The sequence below is a fragment of the Copadichromis virginalis genome, linkage group LG3 (genome assembly GCF_057382275.1).
Source record: "Copadichromis virginalis isolate Kocher_CV1m ecotype Utaka linkage group LG3, C_Virginalis_male_GT1.1, whole genome shotgun sequence".
In the NCBI taxonomy this organism is placed as follows: Eukaryota; Metazoa; Chordata; class Actinopteri; order Cichliformes; family Cichlidae; genus Copadichromis; species Copadichromis virginalis.
Genome location: NC_140620.1, coordinates 11,722,555 through 11,745,060, shown reverse-complemented (window position 1 = coordinate 11,745,060; position 22,506 = coordinate 11,722,555). Strand labels below are relative to the sequence as shown.

At 43.1% G+C, this 22,506-nt stretch overlaps 1 protein-coding gene across 1 annotated transcript; it reads right to left on the bottom strand.

Moving 5' to 3' along the window:
* Positions 1–16,657: 16,657 nt before the first annotated feature.
* On the bottom strand, positions 16,658–19,189 carry LOC146712778 (nuclear factor 7, ovary-like). Its single transcript, XM_085444044.1, has 2 exons — positions 18,234–19,189; positions 16,658–18,132 (listed from the first exon to the last, which is right to left on the bottom strand). Exon 2 carries the CDS (start codon positions 18,113–18,115, stop codon positions 16,727–16,729), a length of 1,389 nt encoding a protein of 462 aa, XP_085300170.1. The 5' UTR covers positions 18,116–18,132; positions 18,234–19,189; the 3' UTR covers positions 16,658–16,726.
* Positions 19,190–22,506: the final 3,317 nt, after the last annotated feature.

Genomic DNA, 22,506 nt, shown 5'->3' with positions numbered 1-22,506 from the left:
AAAGTAGTTGTAACTACAACACTAAAGATTATTCCATGTTCAGGTTTCTGAGGACTACGGGATTGACTGGAACGGGCCTCACACTAACCATGGAGGCGTTACATCAGTACCTGACATTCAGCTGGGCCATGAGCTATCAGATGAAGAGCTTGCTACTTTGCCTGTTTCAGGAGTTTCATTGACAGATGCAATCGGATCTTACTTGGAGACCGTCCGAATTCTGTCAAGAACCATAGGAGACTGATATACAACCCAAGCTTTTTATTTAGCATGCTTCAACAAACAGACATGCAATGTAAAACAATTTGCTTCCCTCACATAATCTTACAAGTTCCTTTCTTTCAAGTTTTTCCCATCATGATGTTTGTGTTATTGTAATTGTGGAAAAAAATAAATAAAAGAAAAACATGGCAGCTTGGGATGCAGAACTGCTGTCTCTCCCATTTTATCTAAAAATGTAAAATTGCTTTTTAGAAAAATGTGAACCACTAAACATGTTTCATTCGCCTTTGATTGCTTTCTATTCGAACTTTGGCAAATTTTTAGCCTGAAAAATCTTAAACCAGTCCAAAACCTGTGTGTGCACTATTTATTGCAGAAATAAGTGCTTCCTCGAAGTCTTGGTATGTCTGGAAACGAGCTGGCAGCTTGAGCGTTTCAAAACAAGTAGACGCTGTCGGAAAGATGCCACCAGAGATCTCCACATTGAGTTCAGGAGGAAGCATCTCCCAGCCAACCCAGAATTTCATCAGTTGGGCCAGTCTACTTGATGAAGCTAGAAAGTCAGAAATGTAGTTAAGGAAACATTTAGTTAATTGTTCATCATGCTGCAGAGAATATACAGTGAAATTATGAATTTCATACATTATAACTTTCAGTGCTTATTATCAAGCATTTGCAATATGAGCAATAGCTTTATTTAAAAAAAAAAAAAAGTTCCTATACCGGTTTCAATGAAGATCCTTAGAAATCCAGTGATGCGGCACATGGACTCAACATCAAATTCCTCATCTTCATCACTATCCTGAGCTGGCCATGTGATTTTGTCTATTACCATCTGATAGAACATGGAAGAGGACAACTTAGTCTACAGTACTGGTGAAAAGAATATATATTTTAACTTTTTTATTAATAGCAAACAACAATTTCAGTATATTATATCATGGAAGGTTCGCCAAATACATTTATAAATAAGGTCTCATAAATCAGTGGTCCCCAACCCCTGGGCCACGGAACGGTCGGTGAGTCATTAGGTACAGGGCTGTGAGAGTTGATGGTCAGGTGTGAAATTTATGGTTTTCAGGGTTTTTATCGTTAACACTGTTTCCTTGGGTCTTTACCCGTGTGCTATTAATACATCTTTTTTTGTTAGCGGTACTGGTTTTATTTTGTTGTATTAATCCACTACAGATTTAAGGCTGGTCTCTAAAAAAAAAAAAAAAAAAAAAAAAAAAAAAATGTCGGACATAAACCATTCCATGGTGCAAAAAAGGTTGGGGACCGCTCTTATCAGTGATGAGAAAGAACAGGTTTACCTGTGGTGTGAACTGCATTTCTCCCATTCGTGGGAAAAGAAGTGGGACAACATCTGGCCTACTCGTTAGCAGGGGCCATACCATGACATCCTTGATTCCCTTTCTCAGCTGTTTGAGTTGGCGCATGGTTCTCCCAATAACCTTCCAGGCAGAGAGACACAAGCCATAGTATAAGAATAAATATCATCCTGAATTCTATACAAGTTGGCACGGTAGAGGAAATTTTCATGAAGACACACTGATGTGCTTTGCCATATCTATTTACACTGTAGTAGACTGTATACACCAAAGACAAATATAATAAATTTGCACAGTTTAGAGTAATATATTCTTCAATTCACACACACATCTTTTATGGGTGCTTTGTTATTTTCCCAACATCAAACCACATTCTGCATTAAAAAAAAATGCTAAGGAAACCCTTTTTCATTAACGACAATGTGTCTTTAATGCCTAGTTAAGTGCAAAACGTGGTAATGCAGACTTGAGATAACTGTTCTGCTGAAGGCATAACTGATGGGTGAGTGGGCAGATTCCCTTTCTACATCAAGTAGTGATTTGGAATGTGTTTATTTTAAGAAGGGAATTTTAAAAACACAAACATACATTAAATTTTTTACCTGCTGTCAGTATACTACAGACTGAAGATATTTTATAAAGGGATTTCTGTGTTTGAAGTTTCATCTTGTGTGCGTGCATTTGTGGAATTAGGGTGTGAGTGCCAACACTTCCAGGTATGAAGGAAAAGGTCAGATTTTGGTTATGAAAAACTATGTGCATGATTTAAGAAAAAAAAAAAAAAAAAAAAGAAGAATTTTAACTTGACTGGGAGAATGGTAAATTTTAGTGGTTAAAAAAAAGAAATATTTACAAAAGTAATTTCGGCATTAATAAAAAGGGTGAAGAAAAGGAAACATGACCATTGCCTGCCAGTGTTGAATAAAAAGCTACTGTATTTTAATCTGTCTGCTTATTAATTTCAACAACTACAACAATGTCTTTGATACTTAACCAGCAAGAACCTACCGCATGCACTAGAAGTTTGTTATGAAGCCATCTCCTATTTGTTTTATTTACTGCAGGGAGATCCCAAGACAGGGTCAGATCAGAGACTGTGTCTTGCTGTTCCTGAGTAAGTTCTTCGAGTTCAAGCTAAAATTAAGATTAAACAAGTTATTATGGTAGTCCACACACTGATTGTAATCCAATTATTTTTTAAATTTTACATACCATTTGTATGATACTCCGGATGTGCAGATCAGGACAGTCTTCTATAACAATTGTTGCCAATTCCGGGTCACCATTGAACAGCACGTGAATTATTGCAGGACTTAATCCTGTGACACGGGGACCATCATGCAAAAAGGTGTGGGCCAACATCCTTCCTGCAACCCGGAAGAGGCTGCTCTCGATAAGTACCTCTGATGTTGCTGGGACAAGATGGTCCGGTTCACCCTCAAATAGCAGTGTTCGACCCATTCCTCCTAGAAGTACCAAGAAAGCAGGGTTTTCTTTATTTTAGTTTTTTAAATTTGCCAGTGCTTTATGTAAAACTGTATTTTAAAAATTATCTCAAGCTTTAAAGCAAGGAGAGTAAGGTAATTATAATAATATATACCAATATTATCCTTTTGTTAATTTCTAAAAAAAAAAAAAAAAAAAAATCCAGACACAAACACCACATAAGAGTAAAATACATTTAAAAGTGGTGAAATACCGTGTATAGGAATTTCTTTTACTTATGTATTAATCACATTATTTTATCGTATAATGCCTTGGTGCCACTGGATTTTAACAAGTCTCACACTCATACAGCAAGACAAATGGTGGGGGTCTAGTAAGGAAGTTAGGGAAGCAGACAACTCCACAGGAAGAGTCCTTTGTCTCTTCGAGGACTCTGGGAGGTAGCAAGGGAGTGTGAACCTTAAGGTGTAAAACAGCTGTGTACTGCCTTTTTTGCCTGAAAAAGGTATTTAACTGAGAGCCATGCTAGGCTCAGGGAGAACTCTGCTGACCATCTGTCCCGCGGACATGCAGGCTCCACCAAGCTTGGTTGTATGTTCTTTGTGTGTTTTGATTAAAGAATGTTAGCTAACGCTCACCGCTCGTCTGCAGGCTTTATTTAATGGAAAACTTCCACAACAAAAGCATATGAAAATAGTGGTACACTTACCAAGATCTACTCTGAATCCAAACTGGAGTTTGGATATTATTGTTGTCACAAAGTACCGCATCACCCCTTGTCCGACAGCAGCATCACCTGAAATAAAATACAGATGATTACACTGTACAAAAAAAAAAAGATGTCTGAGTGTTATTGCCAAACCTATTTAATTAAAAACATTGCGTTTTATTTAAAGAGAAAGCAATATTATTTTTGTTGGAATCCTAGAATCCTGACCCTGCCAGAAAAAAAATAAAAAAAAGAGGAGTATTGTACAATACACATTTATATTACTAGTGGTCAGGTATATTATTTAGGACCACTGGGCCCATTCACAACAAACTTATTAACCTGTAACAAATTAAATTTATTTAAGTTCAATTCAGTTTTTCACTGTAACAGGGCTACTTCTGTGTGATAGAGTAAAAACAATATAACTGTCATTGTAGTTAGCACGATTGGCCAACGGAGCTCATCGTATGATGCATTTCAGCCACATGAAATCAGTAAGCCACTAACACAACTCCATTAAAAGACATTTAACTAATTAAATGTATTTAACACAATAGATTTATATTACTAACCATGAAGGGTACAATGAAGTGGACATGCCCATTCTTGTTGCTGTTTATAGAATGAGAGAAGTGCCCGGTCTCTGTCCTCCTCAGAGTCCCTCACATCCATCCTCAGCTGAAGTGGTGTCCCAGATGCATCTTCCCGAAGTAGATTTTCTCTGAAAACTTTGGCAGCTTGAGCTGGATCTTTAATCAACACCCAATCTAGACCGCAAACATAAATGAAACAATTACACATAGAAAAAACCGTCTTAACATGTTACATGCAGATATGCATTCCTTTACAGTCAAAGATGTAGAACACCTGAAAAATGTCATTCAGTGCAGCACCAAAAGGAAAATGGCCTAGTACCTACATAGTGTTTTACCACGAACACTAAAAGGCCTTTATACTACAGTCGCATTGACCCAATCAATCGTCTAATACATATTACCAGAAATATTCTAAATATTCCATTTCTGCAAAGAATTAGGTTTGATTCCTGGTTTCAGTTACCCTAGCATCACTTTCAGGGTTTCAAAACAACATTAAGAACCCAAGAAAGTATTTTTACATTAATAGTCATGAATTACATTATTGATTACATGCAGTACTACTTACTTTAAAGTAATTTTATTAAAGGTAATATTTTATTTCTGAATGAATGTGAGTTGTTTGCAAACTTATAGCAGCTCTATGTGTTTACACAGACCATTGTCATGTTCTTTGTGAACAAACTCCTCAGTACCAGTTACTACTGGTACTACTGCACTTTGAGCTGAGGTTTCTGATGTTTCAGGCCTAACTGGCACACTTTCACTGACTGTGGCTGGCTCTCTATCATTTTCTTCTACATGGCCTCCCTCTCGTTCTCTGTGTGATTCCTGCGTGGAGGTCCTTGAAGTTAACAAAATTGACATTGTCATACTCTCTCATTTTCCTAATGTAAAATGAATATGTTGTACACATATGTCTTTGTTAGTACATACCCAGCACAGCTTTCTCTGTGCATTTTTATTTCAGTAAAGGAAAATTCCTTCTGACAAGTGATACAGGAGATGAGTGGACCAGAGGCATGACCTGAGCTCTCCTAAAAGATAGAAAACATCCATTTATAAATGTAAATTCCACAATGCTATTTATTTATATTATTAAGTGTGAAATGAGGACAATATAGATTTATGTACACAATCAAAGTGCAAGTCCTGTTGAAGTGGACGGATGTAGATTGTAGCCTGCCCAATCATTGCAGATGGGTCTTTCAGATACGCAATGGTATATCCAGTGCTGGGACATTGAAGCAATGCAAGATTTCGACTACGAGTAGATCCTGTAATTTTTAGAAACTCAAATCCTCCCCCTTCTTGGAGCTTTGGAAACACTTCCATCAGTTTAGTTCTTACAGTCTCGGGATCATTGTCATTCCCTGTATTTAAAAGAATAAACAGATAATCTCCATTCAATCAAACACCCACATATTTGAAAACAAGCCAGTACTATCTAATAGCCACAAAATAACAATCACACAGTTGAAATTTAAGTCCAATTTAAATTAAATTGACAAAATATTTATCACATTCACGGTAAAAATTATAAAAACAAAAAACAAACAAAAAACCTACAGTGAACCACAATCTAAACTGGGCTCTGGTAAATTTCTACTATCAGACTTACCTGAAAATGTCACTTTTTGCTCTCCAAGTCCTGCAGCATGGAGGTCCGCTTTAAGCTGAATGTTTGGAACTTTGTTAGCCTTGTGATCAGCCAAGCAACAGAACGTATGTGTGTAGCTTCTTCTAGGTACTACGCTCTGTGCTGACCGTCTTATCATATTTCTTCTACTCCCACCATTATACGGAGCAAAGAGCCTTGCTAGCTCGCCTGCAACACAAAGAAAATATCCCAGCGGAACAGACCACCAGTCAGCTACAACAGTCTGAACTTTCAGCTTAGCATCATTTTAAACGTCACTAACGCTACACATCAGCACCAGGCATCGTGCTGCAAAATAAGGGCGTTTTACTGACTATCTAGTTTCATGCCCCATCCACACACAACGAAAGTGAGTCACACACAAAGCATAATTAGCTAACTACCACACATAAACCTAGGTGCACAACCCCCGCCTACTGAAATTTAGATGGTCATATGAATTGCTAAGATTTAACTGTGTGCTAAGTCATCAATTGTGGCTGACGTTACTTACTTTGGACAGGTGTGTGTAATGGTGCCGCAGGTATCTGCGGTGTCTGAGCTGACGGAGTTGGGGAATTTGTCCTCAGAGCTTCTTCAATTAAATTCGCTGCTTCTCTCAGCAGCTCCGGACAGTTTTTTGACATTTCTCGTACACGTCGTGCAATGTATCAATTGAGGTACATAACTATTGTCAAGTGTCTTGATTTTTATGGCGGCAACTTCTTGCTTCCAACTGTATAGCGCATCCAAGCAAAGTTAAAAATGAATATCACCACCTAAAGGATCGGAGTGAGATTTACTGGGAGTACATCAATCTATTATCAGGGATCGATCTGTGTGGACTTGCTTTACAGTTTAACCAATCAGATGTCAGACAAGCTACAGGGAAAGCGTTAACCCCGCCTCCTTGCCGTGATGGGTGAGGCTGACAGATAAAATTATTTCATGATGAGGAGCCAGGCGCCAGGACTGCCAAAATGAAATAAATAAATATATCATTAAATAATTAATTAAATGTGTCAATAATTAATTAAATGTGTCAATAATTAATTAAATGTGTCAATAATTAATTAAATTGTGAAATACGTAAATAATTAATTAAATGTGTCAATAATTAATTAATTAAATGTGTCAATAATTAATTAAAATGTGAAATACATAAATAATTAATTAAATGTGTCAATAATTAATTAATTACATGTGTCATAACTATTTAATTAATTAATTAATTCCAATTTTAATTAATTATCGCCACATTTAATTAATTATTTAATGGTGTATTTAATTAATTCATTATGGCAGTCCTGGCGTTCCATACACCAAATCCCAGCTCCATTATATCAATCATGCTCTTCTGCTTATCCTTGGGTATTAAGATTATTAGCTCTTGCTACACCAGGCGTTCCTAATTTTGGTTCAAGTGAATTAATAGACCTTTTGAAGGCGATTGTTTCACACATTTATTTAGATGTCCCAGTCCTGTTGTCTCGGGATGCATCACGCTGCCTTATCTGGGGTTAGCTGTTCTCTGGGGATGCGGGTTGAGTGGGGGAGCTCTTCAAGGAGGGGGAGTGTACTCCCCCTGATGAGCTCTTCAAGTGCACTTTAAGGTTTGTGGGATTTTTTTAGTTTTATAAATGTCCCTCATAACCCCCTGATGACCCAGTAATTCATTTTTGCGCACTGCAGTACACATTTAGTTTTTGCTTGTAGCTCTCATCCTCTACTTGCCACTCCTCTAAGTCCTGATGTTTCTTAGAGAGGACAACAGTACCTTTAACCTTATATCACATGCGTGGGGGTATGGCCTTGCCAATTGTTTTTTGTTTTTTTTTTCCCCCACCTTTTCAAAATGGCTGGCGTGCCCACCAGCACATTTTTGGAAGAAAAAAAGGTAAGCTTGATATTTACATTTAAAATGTTTTGTTAAACTCAGATTTTTATTTTATTCAAAAATAAACATCTAGTAAACAATTTGAGGGGTCTTTAAGAATTAGGCTTATTGAGTTTCACAGAGAACATGACTAATTTATTAATGTGTATTCTAGTGCACGTCGGGACTTTGTACTTATATTTATTTCACTTTTTCCTAATAGACAACTCTTTAACAAAGGCAGAGAGAATTCTTCACAAAATAACTGAGCGAGATTCAAGCATAGTTTTTTTTTTTTTTGAAAATAATGAGAGTCATGTGAGCCAAATAGGAGAGGGTGAGACCCCAGTAAGAACTACACAAAGATTATCGAGATGCAGTGGCAGGTGTAATAGAGAAAAATGGAATTTTTGATTTTAAGTTAAAAATAGAATCTGGGTGAAATGCAGAAATGTTTTCCACTAAAGTAAAAATAAGAGTCGCAATTATAGATGAATCCATGGCCCCTAATTGTTTCTACAAGATCACGTCGTTGCTGAAAGTTATCAGTGATCTCAATATGCGAAAAGGATTCACCGTATCTGGAGTTCAAGCTCCTCTTGACTGAGAAACCTGGGACAAACGTGGACATGACCTGAATAATATCAGTAATGAAGAGTTCTCTCCAAAACTCAAGAAAAAGCTTGCCTGAAATGGTTAACAGTCCAAGGCATTTCAATTATAGAGTGGTTGGGTGTAACAATGAAACAGATGTGAGATGAGGGATAAAGGATAAAGGATAAAATGCAGTTTCAAAGCAAATCAATTCATTTTCAAAATATAAAATTCAATTTCAATTTAGTGATGATCATTTTCAAACCATAAATTCAATTTCAAATTAGACTAATTCAAATTCAGTTTTCAAAAGCATTTATTCAAGTTGCAATTCAGATTCAATCTGAGCAATTCAAATGCAAATTGAACTTATTCAAATTCAGTTTCTGATGGCACAGATTTCTGCCCATACACAGTGCCCAGCTGGATCGGAGCAGTGTCTTTCTGCCACTTTGACCGTGTCTGCAGTGTAGGCAGGTAGTGGCGTATGAACTGTGTCCAGAAGCGATCGGATAACACCTGAAAGGTCCTCCATGATCGTCGTCCAATGAGCTCTGAGTCGTGGTATATCACTTGGGGTAGGGAAGGGTCTAGCCGCCCCATCAGCAACAAATTTGGGGTAATGGGGTCTGGGTCAGCCACGTCTGATGACACGTACCCCAAAGGTTTCGAGTTGAGTATTCCCTCGATCTCGATCAACACTGTTTGGAGTATTTCCTCTTTTACAGCCTGCGAGCCCAATGTGGAGGCCAGAGCTGCCTTTATGGACCTGATCTCTCGCTCCCAGGATCCTCCAAAGTGGGGAGAACTGGGAGGGTTAAATCGAAACTTGATCTGCTGCTCTGCTAACTTGCTTTGTAAAGAGGGATGCAGGGCTTTGAAAGTTTCCTGGAGCTCCCGATCCCCACCTCGGAAATTTGTTCCCTGGTCACACAGTATCTCAGCTGGTTTCCCACGACGAGAGACAAATCTTCTTAATGCCATTAGAAATGAGTCGGTGTTGATACTAGACAACACCTCAATATGAATGGCACGAGTTGTCAAGCACTTGAAGAGCAGGCCCCAGCGTTTTTCATTTCTCCGACCAACTTTCACCTGCATTGGCCCAAAGCAGTCGATGCCTGTTGAGAAGAAGGCTGGCTGATGTAATCGTAGGCGTGCAAGGGGAAGGTCAGCCATCTTTGGGTTGGCAGGTTGGGCTCTCCATTTTTGGCACTCAGGGCAGGAGCGCTGTTCACTTCTTACGGCTTCACGGCCGCGAAGAATCCAGTATTTCCTTCTCAACTCTGCAAACAATCTCTCTGCTCCTGGGTGTTTCAAATCACTGTCAGCCTGTCGGATGAGTAGTCTGGTGACTGGATGTTTAGGGTCCAATACTACTGGATGTATCACAGCAGCTTCCAAATCATGGCATCGTCTGAGACGACCACCTACTCTTATGAGTTGAAGCGACTTATCAAATTCCGGGTCTAGGCAAAACAGACGGCTGGATGAGAGAACTGGTTTCCCAGTGGTCAGGCACTGGATCTCATCAGGGAAACTGTCTTTCTGAGCAGCTCTCAGCAGAATAAGCTCAGCCTCCTTGTAGTTCTCTGATGTGAGATTGTCACCAGCCGCCCCGTGAAGGCACCTGGCTGTTTCTTCCAAAAGCTTGCTAAAACTGGTAAACTGCTATGCATCAGGCAGGGAGATAGAGTCAGTAGACACAGCTAAGCAAGTTATTGGTTTACGCTGCTCCTCAGCAAAGTCTGTACATGGTGTGGCTGGGTGCTCTGGCCACTGGTCTCGATGTAGCTGCAGAAACGGGGGCCCACATGCCCACCGGGACTGGACTGTGAGGTCTTGTAGCCTTTTACCCCTAGTTAGATCATCTGCCGGATTGTCATATGTTGTCACATAACGCCAAGACTGGCTGTCTGTCAGTTCCTGGATTTCAGCTATCCGAGTTCCGAGCTAGCAAGTTGAGCTCCAGTCAAGGCTGCACATAGTTCCAGACGTGGCATGGACATCTGCCGTTTAGGGGCCACCCTAGAGCGGGCAGTCAGGAAAGCAACTTCCACCTTTCCAGCAGCATCTTCCGTCCGTAGGTAGGCAACGCTTCCATATGCCTGTTGAGATGCATCGCAGAAGATGTGCAACTCACGCCTACTGTCAGATTTGTCCAGCTCTGGGCTTACATAACAACGTTGTAGACTAATGTCGTCCAGATGCTGTAGCTCACCCTCCCATTCGTTCCATGCCGAGAGCAGGTCACTTGGTAACAGGGGGTCATCCCACTCACGCTTTTTGTCCCACAGCTGCTGGACTAGTACCTTCGCCCTCGTTGTGAAGGGGACGAGAAACCCTAGTGGGTCATACTGACTCGCCAGAACCCGGTAGATGTTTCTCATGGTAGGAGGATTCCTCTCCAACTGCATGGACTTGTAGTGCAGAGTGTCAGAGCAGCACAACCAGCGCAAACCTAGAGCAGGTTCTTGAGGGTCCATATCAGTTTGATTCAGCCACTGTACGCTGCTCTCCGATCTTATTTCCTTTGGTAGATGGTTGATGAGATCTGGGGTGCTGCTGGCCCACTGTCTGAGCTCAAATCCTCCCTCCGATAATAGTGACCGTAGTTTGTCCACAACCTCTGTGGCCACATCTGGAGAAGAGAAGCTCTGTAACCAGTTGTCAACATAAAAATTCTTCTCAATGGAGTCACGCACGTCATCTCCCTGGTCACTGTGGTCATGGACGTGTCGCTGGAGTGCATAAATTGCACAGCACGGTGAGCATGTTGTCCCAAAGGGGAGCACCTGCCATTCATACACCTTGGGATGGGTGTCTCTTTGCAGATCGCGCCAGAGGAAACGTAGTAGTGGCCGGTCCTCAGGCAGTAGTCTCACCTGGTGGAACATCCCCTTGATATCACTGCTAACTGCGATGGAGCGTTCTCTGAAGCGTAGCAGCACACCAAGAAGAGAGGCCCCCAGGTTCGGGCCTGGTAAAAGCAGCTCGTTGAGGTTCTGATCCCTATAGGTGAATGAGCAATTAAACACCACACGGTTCTTTCCGTTGTGTGTCACCATGTGGTGGGGGATGAACCATGATTTCTCTGACATAGCCTGCTGCTATCAACTTTGCCATCTCCGCTTGATAAGCTTTAGCCTTCTCTGGGTCTCGACTGAGTCGCTTCTCCGTGCCACGTAGATTGGGGAGTACTGCTTCAGGTGGCACCCGGAGTGTAGGCATATCACTGACACGCAGAAGGGGAGTTGAACATCTGTTTACTCCCTCGACATTCAGTCTTGTCGTCTTTGCCTCCAAAAGCCTCATAGCTTGCTCTTCCCTCCGAGACCGTGTCACTAGTTTCTCACTTCGATATGGGAGAGTGTCGAGTTGCAAAAGCCTCTCTACTTGACTATGAAGCTCTGATTGAGGAGAGGCAGTTGAGAGGAAGAGGCACTGTTGCGGTTGAGCAGAGTGCTTAAGGGAGGGGATTGGTCCCTGTAGTACCCAACCAAGTCTAGTCCTGACTGCAGCTGGTCCTCCAGGTAAGCCTAGGCGCACAGGTTTGATGGGCGTTACTAGGTGAGGATAGTCAGAGCCGATCAGAAGGAGTGGCTGGGCATTTGTGAAGGGCTGCAAGGGAAGCCTTCTCTATTGTCTATATTTCTGTTGAAGTGCCTTCACAGGGTATGAATGTTCAGCCAAGCCTAGGTCATCTGCTGTGAAGGCTCTCTCAATGGTGAATGTTCTGGATGGTTGGCTGGCAGGGGAGACTTTGACTGTCACTGATGCGCCATGCAAGGTTCTCAATCCTTGTCTCACCGTACGTAGAGTAAGACTCTCTGCCGTTCCCTGTAACTGCAGTCTTTGAGTGGCCTCAGGGAGAAGGATCGTCCTCTCAGATCCATCATCCAATATGGCGAATGTCTCCAGGGTGTGCTCATCGTTCTGCAGCAGCACTTTGGTTATCTTCAGAAGTACTTGGCTACAGCCAGCACGCCGGTCTACATAAAGTACCTCAGTAGATGGTTTACTCCCCAGCTCAACGACGTGTTCCATTGGTGGATTGGGTGCAGCAGGTCTGAGATTCACTTCATGCAGGGCCTCTAGGTGTTTTCCCCTGCATGTCTTACACTGCACTTTAAGTCGACACTGAGCGGCCTGGTGGTGCCGCCCACAACGCCAGCAGCGATTGTTGGACTTAATCCAAGTTGATTTCTGCTCCTTAGTCAGCATCTTGAAGTTTACACATTGATCTAGGAAGTGCAGAGTGTTATTACAATATGGACAATAAGCTGTGTGCTTGTCTTGGACCTCAGAAGTGGAAGTGTTAGGTGTGGCTGTGTGCGGACAGGAATAGGACCCAAGGTGCAGACTCAGGAGACAGAACTTAAACCAAAACAGCTTTAATGCTGAACGCAAACATAACATAACTGGAACAAAACTCAAAATAAACTAACACCGGTGGATGGGCAAAACACACAGCAAAATAAACGGTAGATCACGACACGGACACAGAGAAACACAGGGCTTAAATACACAGAAGGAGCAATCAAGGAATGAATAACAGGAGGGAAACACAGCTGGGGCAAATCAGAACTGACGAGACAAAAGGAAGCGTAAACTGAACACACTGAGATAAGACAGAGACCTTCAAAGTAAAACAGGAAACACATAACACAGACTCACATGCAGGCACTACAGAGGGAACAGAGACGTGGGACCAGGGCAGACACAAACACTGACTGAACACGGGGATATAGGAACTAAGGATACACAGAGACGCGAACTAGACAAGGGGATACAGGTGATAGGGGAGACAGAGCAACTAAAGAAGACAGAGACATAAACCATAAGACAGAACTCAAAGAAACCAAAGACTAAAAAGTATAAATAATATAATAAACTCAAATACCCTGGGTCAACGACCCAGGCATCCTAACAGTACCCCCCCCCCCCCCCCCTTAAGGGCTGGCTTCCAGACAGCCCAAACCAAAACACCAAAACAAAAAAAACAAAAAACAACCCAACCAGGACGGGCGGCGGGGGAAACAGGATGGAGGGCTCGAAACAAAACCAAACAAGGAGCCAGAAACAAACAAAAAAAAAAAGAACAAACAATGGAGCCCGGAAAGCAACAGAACAAAAAAAACAGGCTCACGACAGGCGCAGGCGGCCAGGAAAAACAGTTCACAAAAAGTTCAGGGGGCCGACCCGGAGGCTGACAGCACAACAGTCCAAACCCGGGCAGTTCAGGGGGGCGGCCCGGAGGCTGACGGCCCAAGAGCCCAGAAAACAGTTCAGGGGGCCGGGCAGGCAGGAGACACCGGCGGCGACGGAGTAGGTCAGGAGGCCGACCGGGCGGGAGGCACCGGCGTAGTTCAGGGGGCCGTCCATGACGGCGGCGTAGTTCAGGGGGCCGTCCATGACGGCGGCGTAGTTCAGAGGGCTGTCCATGACGGCAACGACGTCCAGTCATCGGCCGGACAGGACAGGCAGGCCGGACAGGATGTGCAGGACGAGCAGGCCGGACAGGACGAGCAGGCCAGGCAGGACAGGCAGGCCGGACAGGACGTGCAGGCCGGACAGGATGTGCAGGCCGGACAGGATGTGCAGGACGAGCAGGCCGGACAGGACGAGCAGGAACAGACAGCATGGAGACCTCAGGAGCAGACGAAGCTGAACACTCGGAGACTGGACCAGGCGAAGCTGAACACTCGGAGACTGGACCAGGCGTAGCAGAGGCAGAGGCTGGACCAGGCGTAGCAGAGGCAGAGGCTAATGGCGGCTGAACAGGCTCCTCGGGCCCTCCAGCTGACGTGGCAGAAGGCTGAACAGGCTCCTCGGGCCCTCCAGCTGACGTGGCAGAAGGCTGAACGGGCTCCTCGGGCCCTCCAGCTGACGTGGCAGAAGGCTGAACGGGCTCCTCGGGCCCTCCAGCTGACGTGGCGTGAGGCTGAACGGGCTCCTCGGGCCCTTCAGCTGACGAGGCGTGAGGCTGAGCGGGCTCCTCGGGCCCTCCAGCGGAGACAGGTGGCTGAAGCGATTCCTCGGACCCTCCAGCGGAGACAGGTGGCTGAAGCGATTCCTCGGACCCTCCAGCGGAGACAGGTGGCTGAAGCGATTCCTCGGACCCTCCAGCGGAGACAGGTGGCTGAAGCGATTCCTCGGACCCTCCAGCGGAGACAGGTGGCTGAAGCGGTTCCTCGGACCCTCCAGCGGAGACAGGAAGCTGAACGGGCCCCTCGGACCCTCCAGCGGATACAGGAAGCTGAACGGATGACCGAGGAGAGGAGCGACGGTGGCGTCGCTTCCTTTTAGATGAGGGAACAGGAACCGGTGGAGAAACGGAGACCTCCTCCTCATCCTCCGACCACACAGCTGCCAGGAAAAATCCTAACAGGAAGGGGTTGTGGCTGAGGACCTTTGGGGGGCAGTGTTGTGTGTTGCACCATGCAGCACGGTGGTAGTCCCTTTGGTGGCTCGTTTATCTCTTTTCATGCTGCTCCTGTCTCTCGAGCTCTCCTCTACCTTCTCTGTGTGACCTCCGCCCTCTTGAATGACCAGCTCATACTCCAGCCACTCTGCAAAGTCTCTCAATGATGGTATTCCATCTTTCTGTGGGTAAAGGTAACGGCGGAAAGCAGCACGTAGGTCTTGGGGTAGCTTTCGTGTCAGTCTAGCAACATGAGACCCGCATTGCAGCTCTATGTGTCCATCTTCCCCAAGTTGCTCTAACATGCCGACCAGAGCACGGACTCTCAGTGCAAACCTTCTGAATCCAGTTGTGTCACCTGGGCGGATGCTGGGCTCATCCATAAGCTCTGCTATCCTCTGCAGTGACAGCTGGTGCGGCTGACCGTAATGTTTAATGAGCGAGGCCATCGTGTCAGAGTAGGGGTGAGGTGAGTTACTGTAGGAGTCAGCAATTAAAAGAGCTTTCTCAAATTTAAGGTGGTCACATAAGACCTGATATTTGAACCTCTCCGTTGCATCAAAGGGGAGAATATTGTCTAGGGCAAGCCTTAATCTAGCAAACTGCCTGGGATCACCCTGCGTGAACTCTGGGATGGAGGGCGATGGTCCTCTGTAGGTCTTCTCCTTTACACCTATGGCTGTAGTGGGAGCCAGCACTTGTTCTGGGGGGAGCATGTTCGCGTCGAAACTAGGTCCAGCTAGTGATTGAGATAAGGGAGTGGACTGTGGCGCACGAGGCTGAAACTCAGGAGCTTCAGTGGCTGAGGGATGCTGTAACTGTAGCTCTTGTAAGCGTTGGCTAAGCTTTTGTGCAACGGCTGGTAGCGGTGGAGGTGGAACAGACTGTACCTCTGGTAGATCAGGATGATCTCTCGGGAGAAAAACTGGAGGTGGTGGTACTGGCCATTCTTCAGCTGCATCCTGTGTGTAGGATATATTGTGCTGCTCTGGTCTCAGGGGAAACGGCTGTGTAGTTAGAGGTGTGGAGATCCAAGTGTTATCAGCTGAAATGTAGCCCCCTGGTTGCTGGGCAGAATGATTTGTTATGATGATTTCTGATATGAGGTTCAGTTCTACGGTGGTGATCGCAGGGTGTGCACAGGTCAAGTGCCAGTATGACCCTCCAGAAAATAACGAGGACAGGGGATGATCGTTCAGCTCTTTAATGGCAGATTTAGCGTGGGTGTGGGTATGTGTGTGTGGTTCAGTCTTATGGACGCACACTCTCATTGAACCCACATAAACTGCTCCCGAGCATAACTTGTGATTCACACTGCCTTCATGAACACCATTTTCCATCCTAGTCAAAACATTACTCACAAAACGGCCGCGCCCTCTAGTGGCGAGGCAGAAAACTGCATCACAGTCCTGCCTTCAGAACATATGGAGTTAAACATGAATCATTGTTTCAACAATATATTTATTGTTGTCATAAACAGACAAGAAGACAACAACAAACTGCTCCTCCCATTCAACACATGTCAGTCCATATCCCAGCAAACTAAATCATCTCCATTTACACATCAAATAGAAACATAAGATAAGATAAGATAAGATAACTCTTTATTGTCATTGCACAGTCATACATAGTACAGTAGTACAATGAAATTGAATCACTTGTAATGATTAGAAACTTGATAGAATTTCAAATCTAGTTTGGGGAGTCATTCAGTGAGAAACAGTGAAATGATTTTCCATGTGAAAAGGTGGACAGCAGAAACAGAAAGAAACAGTGAAACTAAAAGAGCAACAAAGAGCTTTGGAATAACGAGGCAGCAGGAGGACAGCTGCAGTTTAACAGCTTCAACTCACTGACAGGAAACAACATTAGAAACATCATCATCCTCAACTCATCTGCTGCACTGACACTGACACCTTCAACGGACACACCTTCACTTTACCAACAGTGCGAATGTATGGAAACAACCTGTGAGTGAAAGTGTGTGTGAAGGTGTGTATGTGTGTGTTAGTATCAGGATCAGAGAACGACAGCTTTCCTCTGTTCCAGTCCAGATTCACTCTGATCCTCTGGAGCTTCTTCTGAACTGAGAGAGCAGTTGATGGAGCTAATGGAGAGTGTGCTGAGTATTTATCTTGATAGAACCGTATTCTCCATAATCCAGACAGTGTGCGTCCCTTCCTCTGCCATGACTCTGCTAACACACCCAGAACCCACCATGTACTGTCTCCAACATCAACATCCCAGCTGTGAGTCCCTGAGTTAAAGCCCTCAGAGCCCAGGACAGAGTAGGAATAATGAATCCTCTCTGGATTATCAGGAAGCTGCTGTCTCTCTCCTCCTCGTCTCACACTGGTCAGATCTTCAGACAGGATGAGGTCTGGGTTTGCAGTGTTTGGGTCCAGAATGAGAGGAGTGTAGGAGACCATGTCCTTCATGTTGTTCCAGATGTTGAAGGTCAGGTTGCCCAGGTGTTTGGCCTGGTCTGTCAGAGCTCCTGAGGGCAGCTGTGGATCATCCAGCAGGGGGCAGCGCTGGACTCTTTCCACTGCAGCCTTGTAGTTGTGCAGGAATGAGACGTCTTCAGCTCTCAGCTCCTCCTCTGTGGCTCTGACTGTGTCTGAAAGAGCTGCTATCTCTCTGCTCAGAGCCTCCATCTTCTCCTTCATCATCCCACTCTTCTGCTCCTCTTCCTCCCTCAGTGCAGCCAGCCTGGCCTCCTCTTCCTCTGCTAGAAACTGGTGAAGCTTCTTAAACTGCTCCTTAATCTGCCTCTCTGTGTGTCGGGCCTGGACCTTAATGTGTTCTGCTGTTTGATCAAACTTCACTTGAACTTCTTCACAAACCTTTAACTTCTTCTTTAAGGGCTCCAGAGTTTCCTGAAGTTCCTTTTTGTGTTGTTGTGCAGCTTCATCGATGGGTCTGAATCTGTGATTGGTGTGTTTTTCTGAGTCTCTGCAGACGAGACACACTGGCTGCTGATGGTCCAGACAGAAGAGTTTGAGTTTCTCAGAGTGCAGACTGCAGAGAGCCTCTGAAGCTCTCTGATCTCTCTCCTGTAAGAACGACTCACACAGGTTCTTTAAAGCTCGGTTTAAAGGTGGATCATAAACTGATCTTTTCTTACAAACTGGACACTCGTGTGTTGGTCTCTCTCTCCACCATCTCTTCAGACAGTCTTTACAGAAGCTGTGGCTACATGACAGAAGAACAGGATCTCTGAAGACCTCCTGACAGACCGGACAGCAGAGATCCTCCTCTGATCTGGAAGCCATTGAGTCTGTGAGTGAAGCTGAAAACAGCAGACAGGAAGTACAGTCAGTCCTGGCTCCCCTCCCTCCTCTACCACCTTCACTGAAACTTCCTTTGAGTCATGTTTTTGCTCAAACTCACATTCAGTGTGTGGAGCGTCAGCAGCTTGAAGCAGCAGTGTTGGAGTTTTCCACTTTTCTCTCCTGTAGCTGGACTCACTCAGAGGAAGCTGCTAGTTTGGTCTGAGCTCAGTCTGATCGTCTGTGCGTCTCTCTTTTCTGAGGACGAAGAACTTCCTGTTTCCTGGTTTTGTTGCATGTAAGTGATGTGAGGGGAGGAGAACAATGTTGCTTTACCTGTAGCCTAGGTGTGCTTCATTCCAGAGTTAGACTTTCATCCTGCCAGCAGCTCAAAAGCTATAAAACAGGTTTTCCTCCATTCCAGCTGCATATGTCACAACATTACTCTTAATTTTAATTACTTTTGTAGAATCTATTTAGACTTTGAAGCAAAACTATCAGATTTCTCACATAACTAAAAGATTTTATTTATTCATCAGTAATCATCAGTGCACCTGACTCACCAATTTTGGGTAAAACACACTGCTAACCTCAGTAAGGGCCAGTCAAAACACCCTTTACCTCAGGTCACAAATAAGTACAGTATTAAAGTTCTGTGAGTGATGAGACATTCTGTATGATTTTAGGATGGATTTCTTCATTTTAGCCCTGATTTTGATTTTGCTGTTTTTCCAAATCTTAGACATAATGGAGGATTTCGGAACATAAAACTTACCAGAAAGTGATTATCATCAACAGTTTGGTTGCTGATGTCATAGCTAAATTTAACCTAAAAAAGATGTGACACCAGTAAAAACTGCCAAAAAACTATGCTTGACACTTGTGTCTGTTAGGGACTTTTCTAACACAAATATCTGCTTTAACTTAAATGAGGACCACGAATGTCCTTTGGAAACTGGTAAATACAATGAACTCTTTGATTAAACATCTGCTTGTGTTAAGGTACGCTTCATGATTTCAAGATTTATTTCTTTTCTCTTGGTGTTCCAGTCCAGTCTTGCTTTTTTCCTGTAAATAAACCTTTTTTTGAGTTTGCTTTGGGTCCAAACCTATGTGGAGCCTCTAGTCTGTGACAGATGATGGATCGTGTACAAAAGACGGTTTGTCTCAGGTGAGCCAGATACAAAATCTAAGCATCACAATATTTTCACTACTCAGTCTACATCTCTAATATTTTATTTTGTTTTCCTCTAACACACGAGCACATTTTACAGCAAGTGCAGCAGTAAATGTATTGATGGTACATTTTACTGCACTTGTACATCTTGGAAGACTGTGTTGAATCAGCCTATGCATGACCTCTGTTACCTAAGCACTTCCCACCAGGGCCCCCAATGTTCTCAGTACTGCTAAATCCATTCACAACAAAATGCAGTAAAGTTGTTTTTTTTTCTTGTTTTTTTTTTTTTTTTAAATCTTTGTACGTGTCCATGAAATGATGGTAATCTACAGATAAGTGTGTAAAGCTTAGTCATTTGAGCTCACCGATTCAAAAATGTTTTAAAGCATTCATGATAACTTCATAAGAGCAGTCCTACTGTCAAATCATCAAGTGTATGAAGGCTTTCTTAAACATCATCAACCTTTTATGGAGACTTTTTGTACATCTTCATTTATGCTGTTTTTGTTCACCGTGTTCTGATCTTAAACTGGTTTATCCAGCAGATAAAAATAGTGTCATGGTCTGGGTGAGTCACAGTAATTTTCTACAGTCCCTGCTCTTGTCATCTAGGCAGAGTCTTCATCACTCCTAAGACTAATGAAGCCGGTTGTATTTAAGACCAGCCTTCGCCAGAATGTCTGCTAACCTACTGGTTCTCAATTGACTCTGTCTAAGACTTCATAGTTCATGTTCATTCATCCTAGGCTCATTCTTAGCTTTTGCACCTGTAAATATTGCTATCACAACATGACTGTAAATAACACTGTTGTTCACGTCATTCTTAGCAGAGACCTGAAAATTAAAAGAAAGCTGTTTTCTTGTTACACAATGGGTTTATTAAATAATTGTTATACCTGAATATGATTACATTTTTCTTTCACAAGTACCTGAGTCTTTACTTCCACACTGGAATGATCATTTTTTATTGGAATTAAATAAAGTAAATGAAACAGACAAAAGAACAGAATTCAAAGATCAGAAACATTTCATATATGGAGTTAAACATGAATCATTGTTTCAACAACATATTTATTGTTGTCATAAACAGACAAGAAGACAACAACAAACTGCTCCTCCCATTCAACACATGTCAGTCCATATCCCAGCAAACTAAATCATCTCCATTTACACATCAAATAGAAACATGAATCACTTGTAATGATTAGAAACTTGATAGAATTTCAAATCTAGTTTGGGGAGTCATTCAGTGAGAAACAGTGAAATGATTTTCCATGTGAAAAGGTGGACAGCAGAAACAGAAAGAAAGAGTGAAACTAAAAGAGAAACAAAGAGCTTTGGAACAACGAGGCAGCAGGAGGACAGCTGCAGTTTAACAGCTTCAACTCACTGACAGGAAACAACATTAGAAACATCATCATCCTCAACTCATCTGCTGCACTGACACTGACACCTTCAACGGACACACCTTCACTTCATCAACTGTTTCAATGTATGGAAACATCCTGTGAGTGAAAGTGTGTGTGAAGGTGTGTATGTGTGTGTTAGTATCAGGATCAGAGAACGACAGCTTTCCTCTGTTCCAGTCCAGATTCACTCTGATCCTCTGGAGCTTCTTCTCTACTGAAAAAGAAGTTTTTAGCTGCTGGGTAGCATTTTTTATCTTCGAAGAAGCCTATTGTCCATAATCCAGACAGTATGATTCCCTTCCTCTGCCATGACTCTGCTGACACACCCAGTTCCCACCATGTACTGTCTCCAACATCAACATCCCAGCTGTGAGTCCCTGAGTTAAAGCCCTCAGAGCCCAGGACAGAGATGTAATTATCAAATCTCTCTGGATTATCAGGAAGCTGCTGTCTCTCTCCTCCATATCTCACACTCGTCAGATCTTCAGACAGGATGAGTTCTGGATCAGCAGTGTTTGGGTCCAGAATGAGATTGCTAGAACATGTTAGTAGTCTGGCAGCTTGGAGGCGAGAACGACGTGATTTGTCCAGGCTGGTAAACAGGACATTACAATAATCTAAACACAATGACACAAATGTATGAACAGTTTTTTCCAGTTCAGCCGAGGAGACCATATGTCACAGTAGGGCTGGGCCATATTATACCTTTCACGGTAATACCGGTACAATGCTAGGCTACGATAAGAAAATAAAATATCGCAATAGAATATGGGTAAAACGCGCATGGGCAGTGCCAAAAAAGCACGGCGGTAACGGAGAAGGAGAATGGGAAAAGCAGATTGTTGAGTGAAATGGATAAACCAGAAAAATGGTGTAACTTAACTGGTTTGGTGTTTGTCCGCCAGATACACAACAAAGCACATTTTTTTTGTAGAACATGCAAGCGGGCTGTCGTTATTGACGTATTTGTCAGACTAAGGTGCTCGTAAATCTGGGAGTAATCTGGGTCGAAAACTCCATCCACTTGAGGTCCCCTCCAGGTCCCAAAGTCAAACAAACACTGCAGCATCACTGAGAGTTAAAAACTGTCTAAATTCTCCCATCTTTAATAAAACGATCAGCGTTGCTGCTTTACCAAGTGTAACTATGATGTTTAACATCCAGGCATCTGTGAAAATAGAATTCATTACATTTAATGGAGTTAGAAGTTGGCTCCCTAGTTACCTAAGCATGATATAGCATGTTCTGACTGAGAGATTTCTGAAAGAATTCAAACGTACAGCTCTGCTATCACCTCCAACATAAACGAAGACAGACAACTAAACAGCAGTGACGTTTGTAAGGTTACTGAAGTTGGGCTAGCTGGTATATAATGATGTGCTACGTGATCGCTAGCGACACAGCTATGTTAGCATCGAACAGGAAGCATGTAAAAAGAAAATAAAAATGGACCCAAACTAAACCCTCTTGAACCCTGCAGGTTAGGGAGGCAATGTTAGAGGTGAACTTGTTTCTATTAACAGAGTCCTATGAAATAAGTAAAAGCCATTGTGGGATTATAATATTATCTTATGCCATGTTAGACCACTAATTAAAGATTGTGAATTATTATGTAGTTTTAGTTGGCATTATTCTCCTGAATTAGAAGAAGGTGATAACTATTGCATTTGTTAAACTGATTTGCATTACATTAGACTGCTGATTTATTGTGAATGAATGATATTGTTTTATGATAAATAAAATTTGAATTTGAATTTGAATTTGAATTTGATGCATTATACTGCTGAGTTATAAGAAATACTGTT